Here is a 19869-nt window from a genome sequence, read left to right as displayed (position 1 = left end):
GTGCACATACCTGCCATATTAATTTCAGTGAGTGAGTTTCGTGTGGAAGATCCCACAGCTGTTAACAGGTTGGCTGACTGGTCTGTAAGGTGATTGCAGTGACTAAGATCAAGTCGTGAGAGCGCAGGCATGTGGCGAATGATGAGCCGGAGTGTGGCATCAGTAATATCCAGCCCAGCCAATCGGAAGTCTATCATGTTACGGAGTTTGCTGCGATTGTCTTGACCTATTGTATGATACACAATAACATTGAAAGGGCACAAAAAACAACTATTGTATATTTCAGCTCCAAACTTCCCTTTTTAATTCTACTCATTATCAATCTGTCTGCCTCCCACAAGTGCTCCAGAAATTCTTGCTTTATGCAAATGGAAAACAAACATACTGGGTTTATCTGATGGAGGTGTCAGCAAGTCCCGAATCTGAGGATCCTTGATTCCTACTGCCCACCGAAGATCGAGGGTCCTGAGAAGGGGGCAGGTAGAGGTACTGAGAGCAGATACTGCTGACCAGGAGCAGCCTGCTAAGATGAGGTCTTTGAGGCCTGTTGAATGATAGACAGATGTGAAAATCTTTTAAATAATTTTCTGTATATATTTCCAGGACCCTGGCTACTGGACTTCTACTTTGAACCTTCATTCCAAATTATAAGTGTGAGGCAATAGTTGACCATTGCTGAGGTCCACAGTATAAGAACAATATCCATAGTATAAGAACAATGCTTCTTTGATAACCCATTAACATTTGCCTCATAGCATGTTAAGAGTTAGGCCAAGTAACAAAACTAATCTAGGGTTATCTTTGGGAAAGCAAAGGAATACCATATTATTATAATCAGAATCCTAAACTGTATTCACAAACAATCTTAGTGATCAACTATCACAGGAGATTAATCTGTTCAATGGGAAACCTTTAATGTGAGGTTTTAATGTCATAATGCTATGACAGAAAGATGCATCCAACCCGATAAAGGTACATACCTGGTAATCTGTTGATGAGCCAGGTAAGCTGTTTTCTAGAAATATTGGTCCAGCTGAGGTCAAGGCTGACTGGTTGCCTCCTGATTACACCACCAAGAGCCATGGGTGTGATGGACTTATATCTGCTTAAGTCAATCTTCGTCCACAATCTTCTATCACCGCACCTATCAAATATATTGATTTAGATAGAGAACATACTTTCCTACATCACTTATATATACTTAAACAGTTCCTGACAAGTCTCTCACAGCTATCTTTTGGGGCAAGACTAAGGTTATTATAGTGTAGTGAATCAGTATATACTCTGAAACAAAGTCTAGACAGGAAAGTTATAGCTTGAGATATCACATGGGTATAAGTAGCTTATTTTTTCTGTCTTGGCCATAGTTACCTTCCAATTCTTCACCACATATATATCTTTATGCTTTTATTTTTTAGATGAAAGTTAACTTTTTCTATTTACAAAGGTAAGTTTGGACATGGCTTTTTACAGTAGTTAGATCACTGCTGTACAATAATCTTTCAAACAGTGCATTTGGATCTATGAAACTTTGCAATGATTAGAGCAATTTTTCTGGATAATCATTGACACATTTACTCCCTCCCAATTCCTATAGATAGATGATGTTCACTACATATGAAAATATCTCATTCAAAGCACAAAGACAGAGAACTAGAAAAAAAATCCAAATGATGGTTCATGCTTGCTATTTGACTTCAACCATAAACCAGTTCCTATGGCAGGCCGAGGTAGGATTTTTTTCCACAACAAAGAGACTGAAGAGGCAGGTATGAAACTTATGCAGAGACCAAAGAATTGCGTAACAATACACACAGATTGAATATTTCAGTTGCAGAGATTTGTAATGTGAACTCATACATATTCTCAGTGTATACCTACATATTCCAATATTAAGTGCTGTACACTTAAAAGCTCATAGTCTTTTGCACTGAAAGAAGATATGAACAAAGAATCAAAGCAAAGTGCTTTAAATATAATTTACTGATAGAACAGATCTTTACTTTGATATATAAATGCTTGAACATAAAACTCAGAATGCAGCGATTTTAAAATGCACCAGATGGCAGTTCTCTTTAGAATATTGTAACATACTTAAGTCATGCCCAGATTGTGGTGTGTAAAATATTACACCAGATCAATCCAGAATATATGCTTCCAATGAACATGATTCCATATTTAGCTATTACTAGCAAAACACTTGCTTATAATCTGTACATTTATTATTTTTCTCAAATTGTCACTTGAGCATGGAGCCAATATCTACACGCTAGACATTCTGTATAGACAAATATTGTTGCATAAATATATTTATTCCTTTTTTGTATCCCCATTTTTGCTTATTCATAAATCTGTCAGTTGAGGTCCAGCAAATACAACCTGATCTAAGTTTTTTGGGTGGTATGTAAGGATTGTGTAAGACACTGTGAAAAATAAAGGTATTGTAGAAATGAGCTGTAAAAACTGCTCTGGCAGTAATTTCTGTACACTTACCATTTGTACCAGGTTTTGCATACACGCATACATTCACAAAGCTCCTTGCGAGTAAGGTATCGGAAGACAGACATCCATACTTCCTTTTGCATCCAGATTTCCTCACCATCTGATGCCCTGCCCCCCTGTCCATTTAGCCTGGCTGCCCCATTTTCCTCAGCACTCTCTTCTTCATCATCTGCACTTTCCTCTTCCTCTTCCTCCTCTGCTACTTCTTCATCTCCACCCCGCTGGGGTGTCCTGGCTGAACTTTGGCGCATGACCACACGGGGGGAGTGTCTCAGATTAGTGGAGGCAGTGATTGCCTGCAACTTGGGTACAATTGAAGTGCCATGCACGTCTTTGGTAGGTCTTTGCAATGTGACTGTGAGATATGAACCATGAAGCTTGGCTTTTTCTACCTCTGAAAGCTCTTTCTTGCCACTAGGGTTGTTTTCCTTTTCCCGCACAACTGTACGTTCTGTGCCCTGCAGTCGAAGCATCTGTCGTCTCTTAAAGCGTTCATCCCGACTGGCACCATGATGGTCACTAGGACCTGCCCCTGGAGAGGACCGCGTCACTATACTTCGAGGTGACACGGGATCATGGATCAGCTGCAGCATTGGGGTAGGGGAGTGGGGTGGTGGAGTCAGAGGTTCCTCACAGCTACGCAAGGGACGTAGGACTTTGGCTTGAACTGTGTCATCATCACCATCATCCATTTTCCGTTTCTAAAAAAGTGAACGATATTAAGTTACCATTTAAATATCAAATAGCAGGAGTTTGGGCCTTGGAATGAATACCATAGATCAGGGATAAATATGATACTCGAAAGCTCTCTCTTTTTCTCTCTATGGTTGCCAAGCAGAAGCCTACATTTTTTTCAACTAGAAAAATAATTGAGAATGGGAAATATACTCTGATTTACTACATTAAAAGGCTGACAGTCGGAACTTCCGGTGGCTCCGCGTTCCCCGAATGGACGCTCCTTTAGGAGCTCCAGCCCCGTGATTACGTTTGCCGCTAGAACAGCGAAAATCAGCTGTCTAGCGGCTCGAAACTCTCCCCCAGGGAAAAAGGGAGAGAGAAGAGCAGAAGGGTCTGGGTAGAGCTCCCCTAGACCCCCAGGTTTGTTTTTTTTTTAGCCTGGGGTTTGTAGGGTGAGAGCTCCCTGAAAGCCCTTCAGTGCTCCGGATCTGGGACGATTCTGCTTTATGCAGAACAAGGGGTCGCGACCACACCAGCAATGTAATTTTAAGGACTATGAGAAAATTTGACCCTGGATGCTGGCAAAGTAAAATCAGGAGAACAAAAAATGCAAGTACTGAACTTTAACTCCGTTTAAAAGAAAAAGAAAAAAGATGGCGCTTAAGGGCATTAAAACGAAACTTATTACTAGTGAAAGTGATCGTTAAAGTTAGCAACATTATTAAAGCTACTGGATTACACAAAAAGATTTAAAGTGGTAGTGTAATGGAAAAGACTATGGTATTGACTTCAACTAATTTATACTTCTAAATTGTGTGGAAAATAATTGGACTTATTGACCTGATAGCTGAATAAATTTAAAGTGAAAATTGAAATATGGCTGACATCAAGGATGGAGGATCATTATTATATGAGCCAGCAAATTCACAAGTTGTGACTGTAAAGGTTTTACAAGAACTTTTAAATTTTCATACTTCTGTTATATTAGAATCAATTAAAAGGACTGTTCAAAATCAAAATCTGGAGAACAACAATGATTTGCTGGCTGGAAAAGAGGAAGAAATTAATCAAGCTGATGTAACTTTGGAGCAGAGAAAAGACGCTGTCAGGATCAAGATAGAAGTTAGCACACTGGACACAGAGGTTTTGGCAGAGGCTTCTATGCAGTTAATTGAAAAGCAGCAAATAGACTCTTTCCTGCAGACTGATAAACTTTACCGTGACAATTTTTGGCTTTACAGTCAGAATCAATTTTTAAAGAATGAAGTGACTGATTATATAAGCAGGAAGAGTCGAAATGGAGGTTTCAAATTAAAGGAGATAACTCTCAGAAGAGAACGAATTCCGAAGATGCATCAGCCTCAAATCCATATTCAAAAATTTTCAAAAATAAAAGCAGGGGAAGGAGCAATGCTGAAGAAGGAAGTATTATTGAAGAAGAAGGACTGGAAAAATATAGAAAGAAAGGAAGAATTGAAGATTAATTTCTTTTGGGGAGGATCTTAATAATAAATTTGAAAAGCTTACTGAAATTATTATTTTTTAAGTTTAAGTAAAAATGTTTAACTAAAAATGGATAGCTTTTTAAAAATTATCGAGGTATTAAAATGGTTAACTTCAAAGTTAATGGATAGCTTCCTGAAAGTTTTGAAATTGATATTTTGAAGAATGAACTCAAGAGTTAGAAATAATTTAACTCAATGGATTAATAGTATCTTTAAGGTTATATTCTGAAGAATGTTTTATTGAAGTGTTTTTTAAAACTTATTGAAGTATTAAAATGGTTAATTTAAAATTGAATAGATAGCCTTTAAAAAAAAAAAGGTTTGAAACTTATATCTTGAAGAATGTTTTATTGAAGGTATTAAGAAATTTTAAAAAGTTTAACCTAAAATAATATTTTTTTTCTAAAAAAGATATGCTTTAAAGAAAGTTTTAAAATGTTTAATTTAGAATTTTAAAAGGGGAGGCTGATGAATAATTTTTAAAAGAGCAGTTAAAGAGTGTGAGGGAGTTTTGAATCTTGTAGTAAGTTAGTATATTTTAGCTTATGCTTGTTTAATGTTACACCCTGTTTTTGCTCTGAGAAGTCGGGGGTGGGGGTGGGGAGGGGGGGTTGAAGGTTGTTGAGGATAAAATTATTGTCTAATTTTTAATAAAATTAAAAGATAGATAAATGTATTAATAGAGAAGTAAGAAAAGTGGGGGAAATGTTATAATAAAGGAAATGATAATATTAAGATATGATAAATATTGGAGGAGTAAAAAGAAGACACAAAAGATGTATTCAAAAGATATATTGAATGATTATGTATTGTTTGCTTGTTTATAAAATAAAATAAACTTTTTAAAAGAAAAAAAAAAGGTTGACAGTCGGAGGTCCCTGTGCAACACTTAGTGTACTAACATCTCAGCAGAGATTGAGAACTCCTCTTTGCACTCTTGATACTTTCAAATTAAGAAAAACATAAAACGTGTCTTTTCCCTTAGGGAAAGTGCAAGCATAGCAGCATCATGTGAGATATTGAGAGCAAAAGGAGAAAAGACAGGCTGTGTCATCACTCTTCACTTCCTGTGTGGCATAGAAAGGAAGCAGAGATGAAGTTATGTGGATGGAACATGAAGAAAAGGAAGCACAAAGGAAAGAGGGCACACTACAGCATTTAAGAGGCCGGTACTGCCTCAGTGGAAAGAGTTGCCAGTTTCTTAGCAGAAACAATCTGCTAAATTACTAGTTATGCAAACATAGCTGCTATAGAATTTTTAGATTTTTGAGAATGCTTGATTATAAGTACAGAAGAAAGGGTCTGTATTTTTTGTTGAGAACATTATTTTTATCCCTTTTATTTCTTAATTTTTTCCCATTGTTCCTCCTTATCTCCACAGCTTTCTACTGCAGTACTTTTTTATTTCCCTCCTCATCACTCCCCCCACCCCTGGCCTTTTTGTCTGGGTTTTTCCTCCCTTCCCTTCCTGCTATTCCCAGACAAGAAGTTAGAGTGCAAAGCACAAAATTATTTCCTTCCTTCTTCTTTTGTAACTGGTAATATTCATGAAAGTGATTCAAGTTGCTCCTTTACTGCTTTGACCCTCTGAAATATATGTTTAATGCATTATTAAAATTGCTGTTCTTCACAAAGTTTGCCTTTCTAGCTTATATAATTTTCCTTTGTGAAATAAAATGGAAACAAATTGGACTTCCAACCTGGACTATTGATTAAGCATCAGGATGTATAGATATAATGCAAATTATGTTATTTCTGTTTCATATTAAAATTTGGCATTTAGTTCTATGGGGAGAAGCTCAGAGAAACACATTGAGATCTATATTACTGCAGTCATAATTTATTTAAAACACTTCTATAGCTACCCATCTTTCAGCCAACTCTGGGTGGCTCCCGATCAAAAATTAAAAGGCATATAAAATCACTTTATAAACTATAAAAAAAACCAACAACCAGTCAATACATAAAACATCACAACAAGAAAAATCTGATACCAATCCCTGTTAATGTGCCATTATCTAATCCTCTCCCTACACTTGGGGGAAAAGCCTTACAGAAGGCTAAAAACATGGAAGCCTGTGAAACTTCAGGGGACAAGATTCCCATAGGGCAGTGATGGTGAACCTTTTTGGCACTGAGTGCCGAAAAGGGAACGTGCACGCTCATTTGGGTCAGTTTCCGGCACACGCATGCACACCGGACAGCTAGTCTTCTGGCTTTCTGACATGCATGCACGCTTGACTGCTCACGCAGGAAAAGGGAAGACCAGCTCTTCCAGTTTCCTGCACTGCCACATGCACGAAGGCCAGCTGATCATTGTGCGCGCATGTGCGCAAAAAACCTGGAAGAGGAACGGATGACGTCACATATGTTAGGCAACATGGCTCTGTGTGCCACTTTGGGCATGGGTGCCATCACAGCCATAGGGTAAGGGCTGCCATGGGAAAGACATGCTTCCTAGCTCCTATTAAATAGTATTTAGGGGAGCTTCCTGACCTATCTGACCTGGTCTGACTGGTAAATATCCTTAGGGAAAAGTGGTCCCTGCAGATAACTTGGCTTCATGCCATCTGGGGCTTTCAAGATGATGACCAGTACCTTTATTTCCACCTGCAAATGAACTGGAAGTCAGTGCAGCTTGCACAATAGAAGTGTTATGTTGGCAAACCTATGAACCCCCATTACTATCCACACTGCCACATTCTGGACCAGTTGAAACATTGTGGTAATCTAGATGGGAAGTGACCAAGGCAGAGTGACTGTAAGCAAAGCCTCTAGGACTAGAAAAGGTTGCAATTGGCTTGATCATGTAGCAGGTAGCAGTACCTGTCATCTGGGATGTGGTTCTCCCTCTGAGATTCAAACAGCCCTCACTCTACTGATATTTCAAAGGGCCCCCAACATATGGCCCATTGCTCAGATCTTTGGAAAGATGGCTGGTGCTCCTTTCATTCCTTTTCCTTGTTCCCATCCAAGTTTTTCTCTGCTATCTTTCTTTTCTTTTGTGTTTCTTGTTTTGTTACTTTTAAAATGTTTTTAACAATTTGTTAATCATCCGGTTGCTGGGAGTTGAGTGTCCTATAAATTTAACTGACTGTAACCAGAATAATCTTTCTTCCACAAACCCTTTAATCCATTTGAATGCAATATATTTTCTTCTTCCAATTGGCCTCAAATTATCTGTACCGATTGTACAAATGTGTATTTTACCATTTTAAACCAAAGTTTAAAGCAATATATGCTCAAGACTATCTATGCCAAGGTACAAAATATAACTAGGAAGTTTTAATAGCGTATCGCATACATGTACCAGAAGAAGCAGATGAGTGGATGTGAAAAGTAAGCTAATTATTCTTCCAGACTGAAATAAAACACAGCTTCTTTGAGTTGCTAATTTAAAATACAGATTAGGAAGATGCTACTTTTTTGGCAAGATTTAATTCTCCAGCAAGTATTCAGGTTATGAGTCAAGTTCTTCCCTTGCTGAACAATATTTCACATATAGTACGTCATAATCAATGGCTCATACAAGGACTCCTTACTACTATGATCTGAGTTACTTAGGACTAGAATGAAGTATCAAAGGGCCACCCAGAGGGCAAATATTCTCCCATTTGGAAATAGCTCTTGCAATGCTCAGAAAGGGATTACCACCTTGGATAGTTTTCACTAGAAAGATCTTTGTTGGGGTAGCAGGCCCAACAGCCCAACTTTGCAGCTTTCGCACTGTCATGTAGTCACCATTTAATAGCTGGAGGCTGATCTCCCCCCTGGCAAAATGTCATAATTTAATAGATTCCAGAAAGGTCATAAGACCCAACTGTGAAGCAATCTGCTTATTATGAACAATGCACAGTCTCTCTTATGCTCATTAAAAGATGCAGGTATTTTCCGCAACAACACCCAAAGCTCACTAACTAGAACTGCTGATGCACTTTCTGCAAATTGTTCTCAATACACATAAACAAATCAAGAAACTGAGATGCTGCACCAATCTCACCTTCCCAGTCATAAAAGCTACATGAAATATTGAGCCCCTCCGCAAACAAGAGTTTGTCTCGTTACTCAAGAGCAGAATACTATGCACAACCAATAAAAAAATATCACTTCTTTACCTGGCCTTTCTCTGCTTCATCTCCCTTGTAACACTTTGGACATTCCCAGCAATTTGGCAATTCTTCATTCAGTAGCCCTTCCCCATCCATCTGCAGAAGAGAGAAACTCAGCAATAATTTCCAATGAGACTAATGTTGGTGTCATTTTTATAGCAAAGTAAATCAAGGTGTCTGTATGGAATTTAAATCTCCTCACCTGTAAACAGCCAGGATGAACAATTTCATTGCAGATGCAGCACTCCATTAGTTTCTTGTCAAAGTCCTGGGAATCTTCGTTCTTATCTACCTCGCCACAAAGTGCGCATGTGACAGAATGGGGCAGTCTGGGCTACAAAGTTAAAACAAGAAATCATATCAGAAATTTCTATCTGGACTTCAAGTATAGCTTTGGGTTTGGATTCAGGGATATTTTCAAAAAGAATCACAGGCTTCATCCCTTTCATTTGCACAAATCAAAGTTTATTTCTTTTGTGAACACAACTGGTTTTTCTCCTGTAGCATCACTTACCGCCAAACATTGCCTTAAAATACAAGACTGTTTCATGCGACCAGGCCCTCCAAATTTCTTCATATCCTTGCAGTAATGACACAAGCCACATTCACCCTGCAGGCAGGCCTTGCATTTACGACATCGCACCCGCCTCCTTCGTGCACCAGATACTATAGGAGAGACTGTGGGTCTCACAGTTGCAGGTCGTGGAGCTGGTTTCATGGTATGGGGCTTGGTGATAGGGATGGCAGGTAATCTTAACTTTGGCCGAGTCTGAAACTTGAGCTGTCAGTGGAGGGGAAAAAATGGTATTAAATCTAGAGATTCATAGAATACCAAAGATTCTTTTTTCAAAAGACCACAATGCAATAATAAGACATTCAATCGCAGAAAAGCTCTAAATATAAGAACAGAAAAAAATTATGCATGGAAAGGGAAAAGAGTTAGGAGTTTGCTCCCAAAGAGAAGATGTCTAAATAACAGGATTTTATCATTAACTAATTCTGAGTTTGGGCAATGATAATTCCTAGAAATCAGCACTTTAAAAATACTGCTATGTACATTATCCTTAATTAACTTTCTGCAATGCATTTCCACAGTCGTACATTTGTAGGAATAAAAGCAGTAGCAAGAGTCTGTTTCTTGGTTCTTTAGTTGAAATAAAGAAGCTGGATTTAACACAGTGGATTTGTATTTTCAGCACAAATTTTCCAGTTATTAGAACAAACACAGAGAACCATTATTTACCTTATCCCTCTTCGGCCACTGGACAATAGGGATTCCAGTAAGTGCCAGTTTGGGATCACTGTTTGAATACTCTTCAAGCAATAGCTATAGCAGAACAGAGAAAATAAAAATATACCTTTAAACTTCATATAGAAATTTAAAATTATTCAATACATTTTTAATCATCCTTACAGTAATTTTCTGTAAAAATAGTCCCATTTATTAATGAAGATTTTGCATATTGCTACCCGTAATCTACTTCAACTACCAAAAGCATATACCATCTTCAATTAAAAAAACAAAAACAAAAATTTGTGCAGATATATGGACTTTCTTTACAATTCAATTTTTATTGTTTCCATACAATTACAATATCCAACTCATACAGAAAGGAATGCATCAGTGCTGAACTATGGTGATTAGACTTACTTTTAACCTTAAAGCAGACAATTTGGTCCTAAAATTCAACAGCGGGGTATTAAGGCTATTTTTTTTCTAATAATGTTGCTTTAATGTTCATGTCTTTCTTTCTCATATACTGTAGCACTAAATAACCTGAGTCACCAGTCTGTTGCTCAGTGTTAGCAGCACGTGGCTAAAATCATAGGTGATTTTGCATCTCTTCCTAAATGTTTTTCCTCCTTGTTTCTGATGCTCCTGCTGTCCACCCCACAACCACCCACTCTTGATTGCCGTTTCAGATGTGCTTTATTTACTTGGGGTTACTATGGTTACATTACTGGCATTGCCTTGTGCAGGGAGTGCAGTGTTTCTTGCTGCCAAGATGGAAAGAACACTGCATGGGCTGGGCTTGCTCTTGCTGGCACTTACCAATGCAAGGAATTCATATTCTCATATGAAGCTTCTGCTGTGAAATGTCTATTAGTACGAGAGACTTTAAAATTGCCAAAAATTAGGGGAAACCAACATTGAGGATCTAAACCAAATATAAAAGTATCTATCTAATTTATCTGATTAATAAGATTGCTCTAAGTAATGAACATATATGCAACAAAAGAAACTGAATTCTCCTACTCTTGAATCTGTAATCATGCAGATTATCATCTTTACACAATGACAAATACAAATCTATTCAAAGAAAGAATTTTAATAGCACATTTTATTTACAGATGTAGAAATAAGCAACAATTTAAGTGATGTTTAAATGCGAAGATGGAACTTCCAAAAGCAAAAACTAGAAACCAATCAGACAGAGTTATTTTCCTATAACACAGAAACTGTACATACAGTACTGTTTTGATTTAGCCCAAACCAGTAATTCTTAAGCAGGTCACTTTCCACCTAATAAAGTAGAAGACAGGAAAAAGAAATGTTCCTTTTCACCCTTGGTTGACTAGTCAAGGGGAAGAAACCTCTATCTTTTAAAAATTTTGGAAGCTCCTCATATAGAAAATTAAACATACAAGTGAAGAGCTTCAAAATTAAAATAAAATTGCACTTCAGCAACAACACAGGAACAGCAATAAAATCTGCCAATCAGATAAATAAGCATGGTGGTAGTTATCTGCTTCAAAGATGTATAAAGTATTCTTGCAACATGCATGTATTAAAATCATATGTGTATGTCAGAATAAAGTTGTATCACTTGGATTGCCACACTGATAACACCATTTTACTAGTGCACATCCCAGATAGCAATTAAAGGTCAAGAATCACTACCCACTTCAACATTTGTAATTTAAATAACAGAATTGCAGCCTTTTATGAGAGTTTTATGAGACCTACAATTTTACTTTGGGTTTATTTTAGGAAGTTACAATGCAGTTGACAAGAATGCTTTATAGAATTCCTTTTAAAAGCGAAGGTAAACTTCAATATAGATCAAGCGCCCATTCAAAAAAAAAAAAAAGAAGATCTGCGTGTTTTAACAAAGCTTAATTGGGTTTAATTTTTTTAACGGATTTTTAATCCACCCTGCTTTGCAGCTGTTTCCCCACCCTTCAAGAAGAAAAAAAAAAAAAACCGTGGGTGGAAGGAAGTGACTGTCGCGGCTAGCCCAGCAGAACGTGCAGTCTCCAAGCCCCGCCCTCTTCCTTACGGCACATATTTAAGAGGAAAGGTCGGCATTTGAGGGCATGAACACACATGCTGCTCAGGGCAAAAAAAAAAAAAAAAGGGGGGGGGGGGACGGATACGCAAACTCCTTCAGTCAGAGGCACTTTCGGGGGAGCCGCAGAGGCGTGTAAGCTCCGAGGACGACAACACCCAGTTCCACCAATTCCCATTCGGGGAACCCATTCGGGGGCAGAAAAAGACTGTACTCGCGGAACTACTCTGAGAACATGCTACTTTTTCAAATACCCAACAGATCGCAGGCAAACTTGTTTAGAAGTAGAGTGGAGGGTCTTGCTGCCTTCTAAAGCCAAGCTAAGCGGCCTTGCATTTCCCCTTCAATCAAACACCCCCCCCTCCTCCTCCTCTCCAAATGCAGACAAGCACCGTGAAAGGAAATGCCGCCGGTAAACCCCGATCAAACGCTCTCCAAGGGAACGCAAGGATCCGCTCATTCAGCATAAATCCACTTCCCGATCCTGAACCCAGCCCCACAGTTCCGGATTTGCCTGACCTTGCGCGCTCCCGTTCCACCGAAGCAGCCGAGAGTCTCGCAAGGAAGTTTCCTACTAGTCTCTTTGTTTTCTGTTCTGCCCGGTTACCGCTTCGGTTTCGATCTTTTCCCCAAGGTGTACAAGTTTGCTCCCATCCAATCCTTCGTTCTCCCAGGCGAGAATTTCGGTGAAACGGGGCCACTTTTTACAACTCTTGTCAGCCCGAGCAGCTGCCTCGCCGGAGCATGCTCCTTCCAGAACCCTTCAGCGGAAGCTTCCTCTGCCTGCAAACAATGCTGCTGCGTCACCCACATGCAGTTCCCAGCAATGCTTTGCAACGGAAGATGGCAGGAGAGAAAGGAGGCCGAGCGAGCGAGCGAGCGAAGAACAGAACGGAAAGCCGTTCTGCTGCAGAGTCGGGAGGAGGGGAGAGGGAGGGGGGGGGCTGGACTAAGCGGTTGGCTGCTTGCTAATTGGTCGAAACGGCCGCCTAAGCTGACGCCCTCCCCCCTCCCCCACCACTGCAATTGGAGAATCCAGGGCCAGCAGCCCCAAGGGCTGAGAGACTCTGGCAGACTTTAGAGACCAGAACAGGAAAGCTTTATTAACCCGTTCTCGGGGGTTGCTGCAGCTACGGCTCTTTTCTCCTCCTCCCCCCCCCACCACCACCGCCCGCCCTTGCATCACTATTTTTTGATCACAAGCGGATTCCTCTCAATAAGGGTGCCTTTGAACAGTAACAATGGCTTTTTTTTTCCTTTTCTTCTTTTAACCGCCTAGATTAGAACATGAAAAAAAAAAGGTCTTGAAACGGCCGAGAGGTACAGCTAGTTTCTTAATGCCGTCAGCTGCCCATCCGCTTTCTATTTAAAATGTGAGTTTAAAAGACTGCACGGGAAGCTCGTTGTAAAAGTGAAACTTGTACCTGATGTTTTTTTTCCCCCCTCGGTGTTGTATAATCTTGCTCATGAATCACCGTTTTCGGAATTCAGCCCAAACTTGCGATACAGAATATCAGAGACAAGTTGGTGCTGTGTGTGCTAACCAAACAGGTATTGCTGGATGCTACTCTTGTATTACTGGTTCCCTGATCTAGGCGTTTAAAATGTTTGCTGATATATATAGAAGGCTGCAACGGATAAAAGTGATTTAACAAACATTAAAGATAAGGGCTTATAAAGTTTCTATCACAACCGATAGCTCTGAAATGCCTATGTTGCAGGGGCTGATGTTCAAAATATGCAACTACGGTAACTATTGTAGTACAACAGATATTTGGTGTATTTTACATACATAAATGTTTTAGTTTGCATGTATATGAACTATTAACAGATGACTGCATTCAAACTTACTAATATTTTAAACAGCCTTAAGCAGAATTGTGGATATATCACATAACTTGCTGAATACAAGAGAGCAACCTACAGATGCTGTAAAAAAAAAAAAGAGAAAATGCCTGCAGACTGTAATGCAAATTTTCCCATTTCAAAGAGTATATTTACACAATTGTTTACAGGTATATTGGAACAAGCCACAGCATTTTAATTAACACATAAAACATTAGGGGAATAATGTTTTAACAGTTTCATACTTTTTTTTTTTACTATGAATTGTTTGTGGGTTCCACCAACAACATTACCTGGAATCATATAACTAAGCAGTATTTCTAACTGAATGCTCACTCTATTTTTATCAGACTACACAATGTAATTGGACACTACCATTTCTATGGAAACTTCTGAATTTGTCACAATTTTTCAGTAGACGATCAAATGACATGCAGTACCCATAAAACACCAACTGAACAAATGGCAGCTGTTATCTCTAGGAGACATAATGGCTTGTGGTTCTATATACACATACACATGCATACTTCTAATAACCCTCCAATAAGGAAACATTTTTCAGTCTTCTCTTTCAAGTTGGATGTTGTGGCTTTGCTGATCATTTGGATTAAATAAATCCTTTCCCCCTTCAAATAACCACAAGAGGAAAAAAAAATCCAGAGAGAGAGGAGCAAAAATACAGAAATCAAGTTATTGTGCTTTGATTCATATAATGCACTATACCATAATGTGATTTGACTGGGTTTGACTTCTATTATCTGAATCCAGATACTGGTTTGTAAATTAGGATTTATGGTTTAGTATATGAGGCAAATCCAGACAATTCAGCAAACTTTTCATAAGCAAGTTACAGTCTTAACAGATGGTGAATCCAGTCTTAAGAGGTTATCAGAAGTTAATGGAGCAGTGAATACTCTACTATGTTCTGCTTTCTTAAAAACTTAATTGGCTTTCAGGCAAATGACAAATTACTAATTTGTAGTAATACTTCACACTGTTTTATGTCCATATGATATTTGTGCTTATGTGCTGGCTGGCTGGGAGCATATATTTAGTATTATTGAACCTAACAATGGCAACTTTTAGCATAAATAAAGGTATTTTTTATCAAGGATTCTGTTCCAACAAATCCTTCCAGAGATATACTCAAATTATTCAGGGACTCTAAATGACAAATATACGGAAGATACATAGTTGCCTTACTATAGGAAGTATTTCATACTGATAAAATTCAGGAACTTCCTTGTTTCATTTCCATGAAACAACTTTGTAACAGTAAGTATCATATACGAAACACTATCAATACATGTTATAAAACAGGGTTGTCAAACTCTCCGCCCATGGGCTGGATGCGTCATGTGCTGGCCACGCCCACGCCCGGTTTAAGGAAGGGGAAAAAAGTCCCGATATGTCATGTGATGCCACTGTGATGACATGAGTTTGACATCTCTGTTATAAAATATTACCAAAATGTAGGTTGGTGGTAACTGTGCCCGTATTAGGGATGTGTAAAATTTTTTGAATCTCCTCTTGGGATGCAAATTAAATGGTATGGGATATACCTTGTTTCCCTGAAAACAAGACCAATCCTGAAGATAAGCCGTAGCATGTTTTTTTATGCCTGTGCCTAATATAAACCCTATCCTCAAAATAAGCCCTACTTAACAGCCTGTGCAGCTGACCACCCACCCATTCTGTCTGGTTGTTCGTGGTGCCGCGGTCACGAGGGGGTGCAGCTGCACCATGTGCCCCGCACTAGTTTACCTCAGTCCCTGCAGCCAGGTCATCCACGTCCCGACACCTGCCTTGTGGTGGCAGCACTAGCAGCCATGTGCAGCAGGACCCTGTGTGGCCACTGGCTCACTATTGCTTGCTCACGGCCGCAACGGAATAGGAGGCCAAGCGGTACGGTGGTGCCGTGGCCACAAGGTGAGGCAAGTGTCAGGGCATGGATGGCCTGGCTGCGGGGGCCCTGAGGTAAGCTGGTGAGGGGAGCATGCGGTAGCTCCACCCGCCTCACTTTGTGGCCATGGCATTGGTGCGTTGCTTGGCCTCTGTTGCAGCCATGAGCAAGCAGAAGAAGTGGGCGGGCAGCCATGCAGGGTCCTGCTGGATAGGGCTGTTGGTGCCCTGGCCGCAAGGTGAAGCAGGTGTCAGGGCATGGGTGGCTTGGCTGCGGGAGCCCTGAGATAAACAGGTGCATGGGGCAGCTGTGTGGTGGCGCTGATGTGCCACACAGCCTCCTGCCCTGCTGCGAGCAAGCAGAAGTGGGCTTTCCATACATGGAAGAAAATAATACGCCCCCCAAAATAAGCCCTAGTTCTTATTTTAGGACCCAAAAGAAAATAAGACTCAGTCTTATTTTTGGGGAAACACGGGTATTATTCTCAGACTGACAAATCTGCATTATTTCTAGTTAGTACTGCAGGGAAGGCAGAAACATTTTCAAAGACAAATTGAATAATGTTAGGAATTTTGATAAGTACAAAATAAAATAGCTATTTTGATTCCACTGTTAAACCAGCTTGCAGTAGTGCAGCACAGTTGGCTATAATCATCCAGTCTTGGTTAAATACTTCAATTTGATTATTACTGTTCCTTGATGTTCGTTAACTTGGCGGTGCTATAGAAAAAGACAATATTTCCATCTTACCTTAACATCTGCAATAAGAGCATCCTCATCTTCTATGCCTGTGGGTACACACTTCTTGTGTAGAGGCAAAGATTCCAGCTTGTCTACAAGACAACGCAGACCTTCAAGCTCAAACTGTGTTAGGTGCACCTTCTTGTCTTTAAGTGAACAATTGCTGTGAGAATCCCATGCTTGGCCATTTTGGGAACCTCGACTGGATTCAGAATCCATGGAGAGAGTTCTTTTAAGACTTGGCAAACTTCGACAGCCTCTACTTATTTCATCATAGTCTAGATTAGCACCATTAGCTACTGGGCTGGTAAGGATTGACCTTCTGGTGACTGGGCGACGTGATTCCTTTTCACCCATAGCATCGTCTTCATCCACATTTCCTGACTCTGAGTTGCACAGTTCCATATCTGCATACAGAGGAAGGAATAATCATTATCAGATTAAATGTTTGATTTTTTTTTTTTGGACACATTAAATAAATAAAGGTGAACGTATAGCTAGGTTTAAGTCATACTATAATCTCTTAGATCACTTGGTGATTGGATGTGTGACTCTTTTCTGGTTATGGCATTACCTTCAAGGGTTATCTGTTAAAATCAGAAGAGTGTGTGTGTGTGTGTGTGTGTGTGTGTGTGTGTGTGTGTGTGTGTATAAAATATAATATAATATAATATAATAATAATAATATAATATAATATAATATAATATAATATAATATAATATAATATAATATAATATAATATAATATAATATAATAATATAATATAATATAATATAATAATATAATAATCAGAAAAATAAAAAGCTAAAATAGCAGCTCTTACCCATGTTAAGTGATTCCTTCTGAAAGTCCTTGGTCAAATGGGAACGGTTAGTGATGCAGTAGACATAGCGTTCTAGTACATACCAGCACATTTCATAATAAAAGGGATAACGAAATTTAATTGGGACCTGTAAAGGGGCAAGATACAAGAAAACAGCATTTCTTAGACTATTAGTTATGCAATTTTCTTAATAACCCCACCTTTTTCTCACTTAGCCCTATAGGGAAATCAAAATGCCCCAGTATGTAGAAAATTGCTGTCTTGTAGCTCTCTCAATATTAATTCACTCATACTTTACAATTCAGTGTGGGGCCAGTGGCATTTTTTCCAGATCCTTAATTAAAATATAAACTTATTAAAATTAGCTTTCTTATTGAGGACTTCAAAAGAGCCTATATAATCTTTAAAAAAGATCTAGGTCATCTTAACTTCTGTCCCATATAAACTAAAGAACTCTATTAAGGATAGCTCAATGTGCATAAAAGTTAAACATTAAAGAGTGATGAAGATTTTTGATCTGAAGAGCAACCAGAGTATCGGGGGGGGGGGGGGGGGAAATCCCCAGCATGGCTTTTATAAAGGAAAGGCCTTGTTTCATTAGCTTTTTAGAATTTATGCAATTGCTGAGTCTTTATACATGGAGACACCCTTTCTACAAATAACATTGCTCTTTCATGTTCACAGGAGGCCTTCGATCCAACAGTGTTGATAGAAGGTGAACTATTTTTTGTTACTTGCCCTTGTTATAATTTCACACTCTTCTGAAAGGCTTCTCAAACATCATGAACAAATGAGATGGAAAGGGATTGTAAAACCTGTCCTTTTCTGTGTGAAAGAAGATCTTATGGATAAAACTGCCCTCGCCAGTAGAAATTATCTAAGCTTGTTAACTTGGTTGTGTTTAGACATAAAAGTTTTCTACAGACTTCAGAAATGGCATGCTAGCTTATAGACTGGTAAGTTATTGAATGGATAACAGAATCTACTAAACTACACAATGAAAAGTAATTTATCTGAAAGGATTTGTCTTGAAGTCAGTGATTATTATAAATAATTTGGAATCAAAGACAGTCACTGAGATAACTAACTTGAAGTGAGCCTAGATTACTTAGCACAATAAAGCCTAAGCAGAAACATCAATTCGTGGCATAATACAGCAGTGAAAAATAAGGGAAAGATTTAAAAAAATCATATGGTGAGTATCAGAATTCAGTTAAACATAGACAAAGTAATTTGAACTCTGTATTTCAGATCAGTACTAGACACTGGATAATAATCAACAAAAGCTGATTACAATAATGCTTCATTTCTGACCTTTTAGGACTAGCTGATATGATAAAAACTGATTTGGGGATTACATGACATCTTGATTTAATCCAGTTAAGTGGATCATCTGTGCCTGGCCATTATGGGCATTGTAAATAAAAATTAGAAAAGTATTAAAAATATTAGAAAATAATGTAACTACCTATTGTAGACATCTATACTGCTGTTTCTCTGATTAAGTCAGTCTTTGTCCTACCCTTGAAATTTTAGGGTTTATTGGTTTGCCTAGTGCTTTTGTGATTGAAAAACTGAATTTTAATAGGGGTAGTAATATTCTATAGTATGTTAAGTTATACAATTTTGAAAAATGCTTCTGAAAACCTCTTACCCGTGTACGGTCTTCAATACTATAAATCCGTAGCTGCATAGGGATATTGAAGCTGTGTAGAAAGTTTCCTCCAAAAACTAGGGTATCCATAGGAGTATACACAGCATGGATCCAACCTAAGGACCAAAGCCCATCTTTAGATAACCTGAGTCTCCATAGCTGAAAATCTTGTGTTTTTAAATTTGTAATTTACATATGTTTACATTTCCAAGAGTTGTATTTATTGAACCAAATCTTCTCAGAAAAAAATGTATTCTTAATTCCAATTTATCCTAGGATTACAGAAAGGTACAAGATCCAACCTGGCTTAAGCAACATATGTCATGCAGTTTATAAAGATGCAATGACATTTTTCACCTGCAATTGGAGGAAGGGAAGGTTTGGTATTTTCTGGTTTCTTAGAATAACTGCCTATTGCCCTTCCTTTATTATTTTCTACAAGATTTGCCAACAATGCAGATTGCCCTGTTGACCTAAATGGGTAAATACTGTCTAGGTCAGAATCATGTTTAGGCCTCTGAAGCAAAGGGGATAAACGGCTTACATTACCAGAGAGATATCACCAGAGACTTATGAGGCTATTTTAAACTTAATTTTATTTCCAACATCTCAGAAAATCCAAAAAGATAAATGTCAAAGGCTATGCTACTAAAAATTGGGGATTCGCTGACTGCTAAAGCAAAGTAGATGGGTTGTAGTTAAATCCAAGAATTGTCCATTCAGGTTTAAGCATATCCCAGGCTTAATCAAACCGTAAGAAGTACTGTATTATTCTAATACTTCAACAGACATATACTTTTTTAGCAATTAAAAAAAAA

The 19869-nt window shown here is 38.6% G+C and overlaps 1 protein-coding gene across 3 annotated transcripts in view; it reads right to left on the bottom strand.

Moving 5' to 3' along the window:
* KDM2A (lysine demethylase 2A) overlaps positions 1 to 19869 on the bottom strand; it is a 69237-nt gene that overhangs the window by 3480 nt on the left and 45888 nt on the right. For all 3 annotated transcript variants that reach the window (XM_034420390.3, XM_034420388.3, XM_087881584.1), the window contains exons 11-21: positions 19052 to 19167; positions 17398 to 17524; positions 16583 to 16980; positions 10038 to 10121; positions 9309 to 9575; positions 8997 to 9128; positions 8801 to 8890; positions 2494 to 3203; positions 981 to 1144; positions 386 to 544; positions 11 to 226 (exon numbers count right to left, since the gene is read on the bottom strand). In XM_034420390.3, the coding sequence (XP_034276281.1) occupies positions 11 to 226; positions 386 to 544; positions 981 to 1144; positions 2494 to 3203; positions 8801 to 8890; positions 8997 to 9128; positions 9309 to 9575; positions 10038 to 10121; positions 16583 to 16980; positions 17398 to 17524; positions 19052 to 19167 (2463 nt within the window). The remainder of the gene's footprint in view (positions 1 to 10; positions 227 to 385; positions 545 to 980; positions 1145 to 2493; positions 3204 to 8800; positions 8891 to 8996; positions 9129 to 9308; positions 9576 to 10037; positions 10122 to 16582; positions 16981 to 17397; positions 17525 to 19051; positions 19168 to 19869) is intronic.

Source organism: Pantherophis guttatus, chromosome 1 (genome assembly GCF_059756535.1).
Source record: "Pantherophis guttatus breed Tessera chromosome 1, ASM5975653v1, whole genome shotgun sequence".
NCBI lineage: Eukaryota > Metazoa > Chordata > Lepidosauria > Squamata > Colubridae > Pantherophis > Pantherophis guttatus.
Note: the sequence above shows the minus strand (reverse complement) of the source record. Positions and strands in the feature narration are given on the sequence as shown.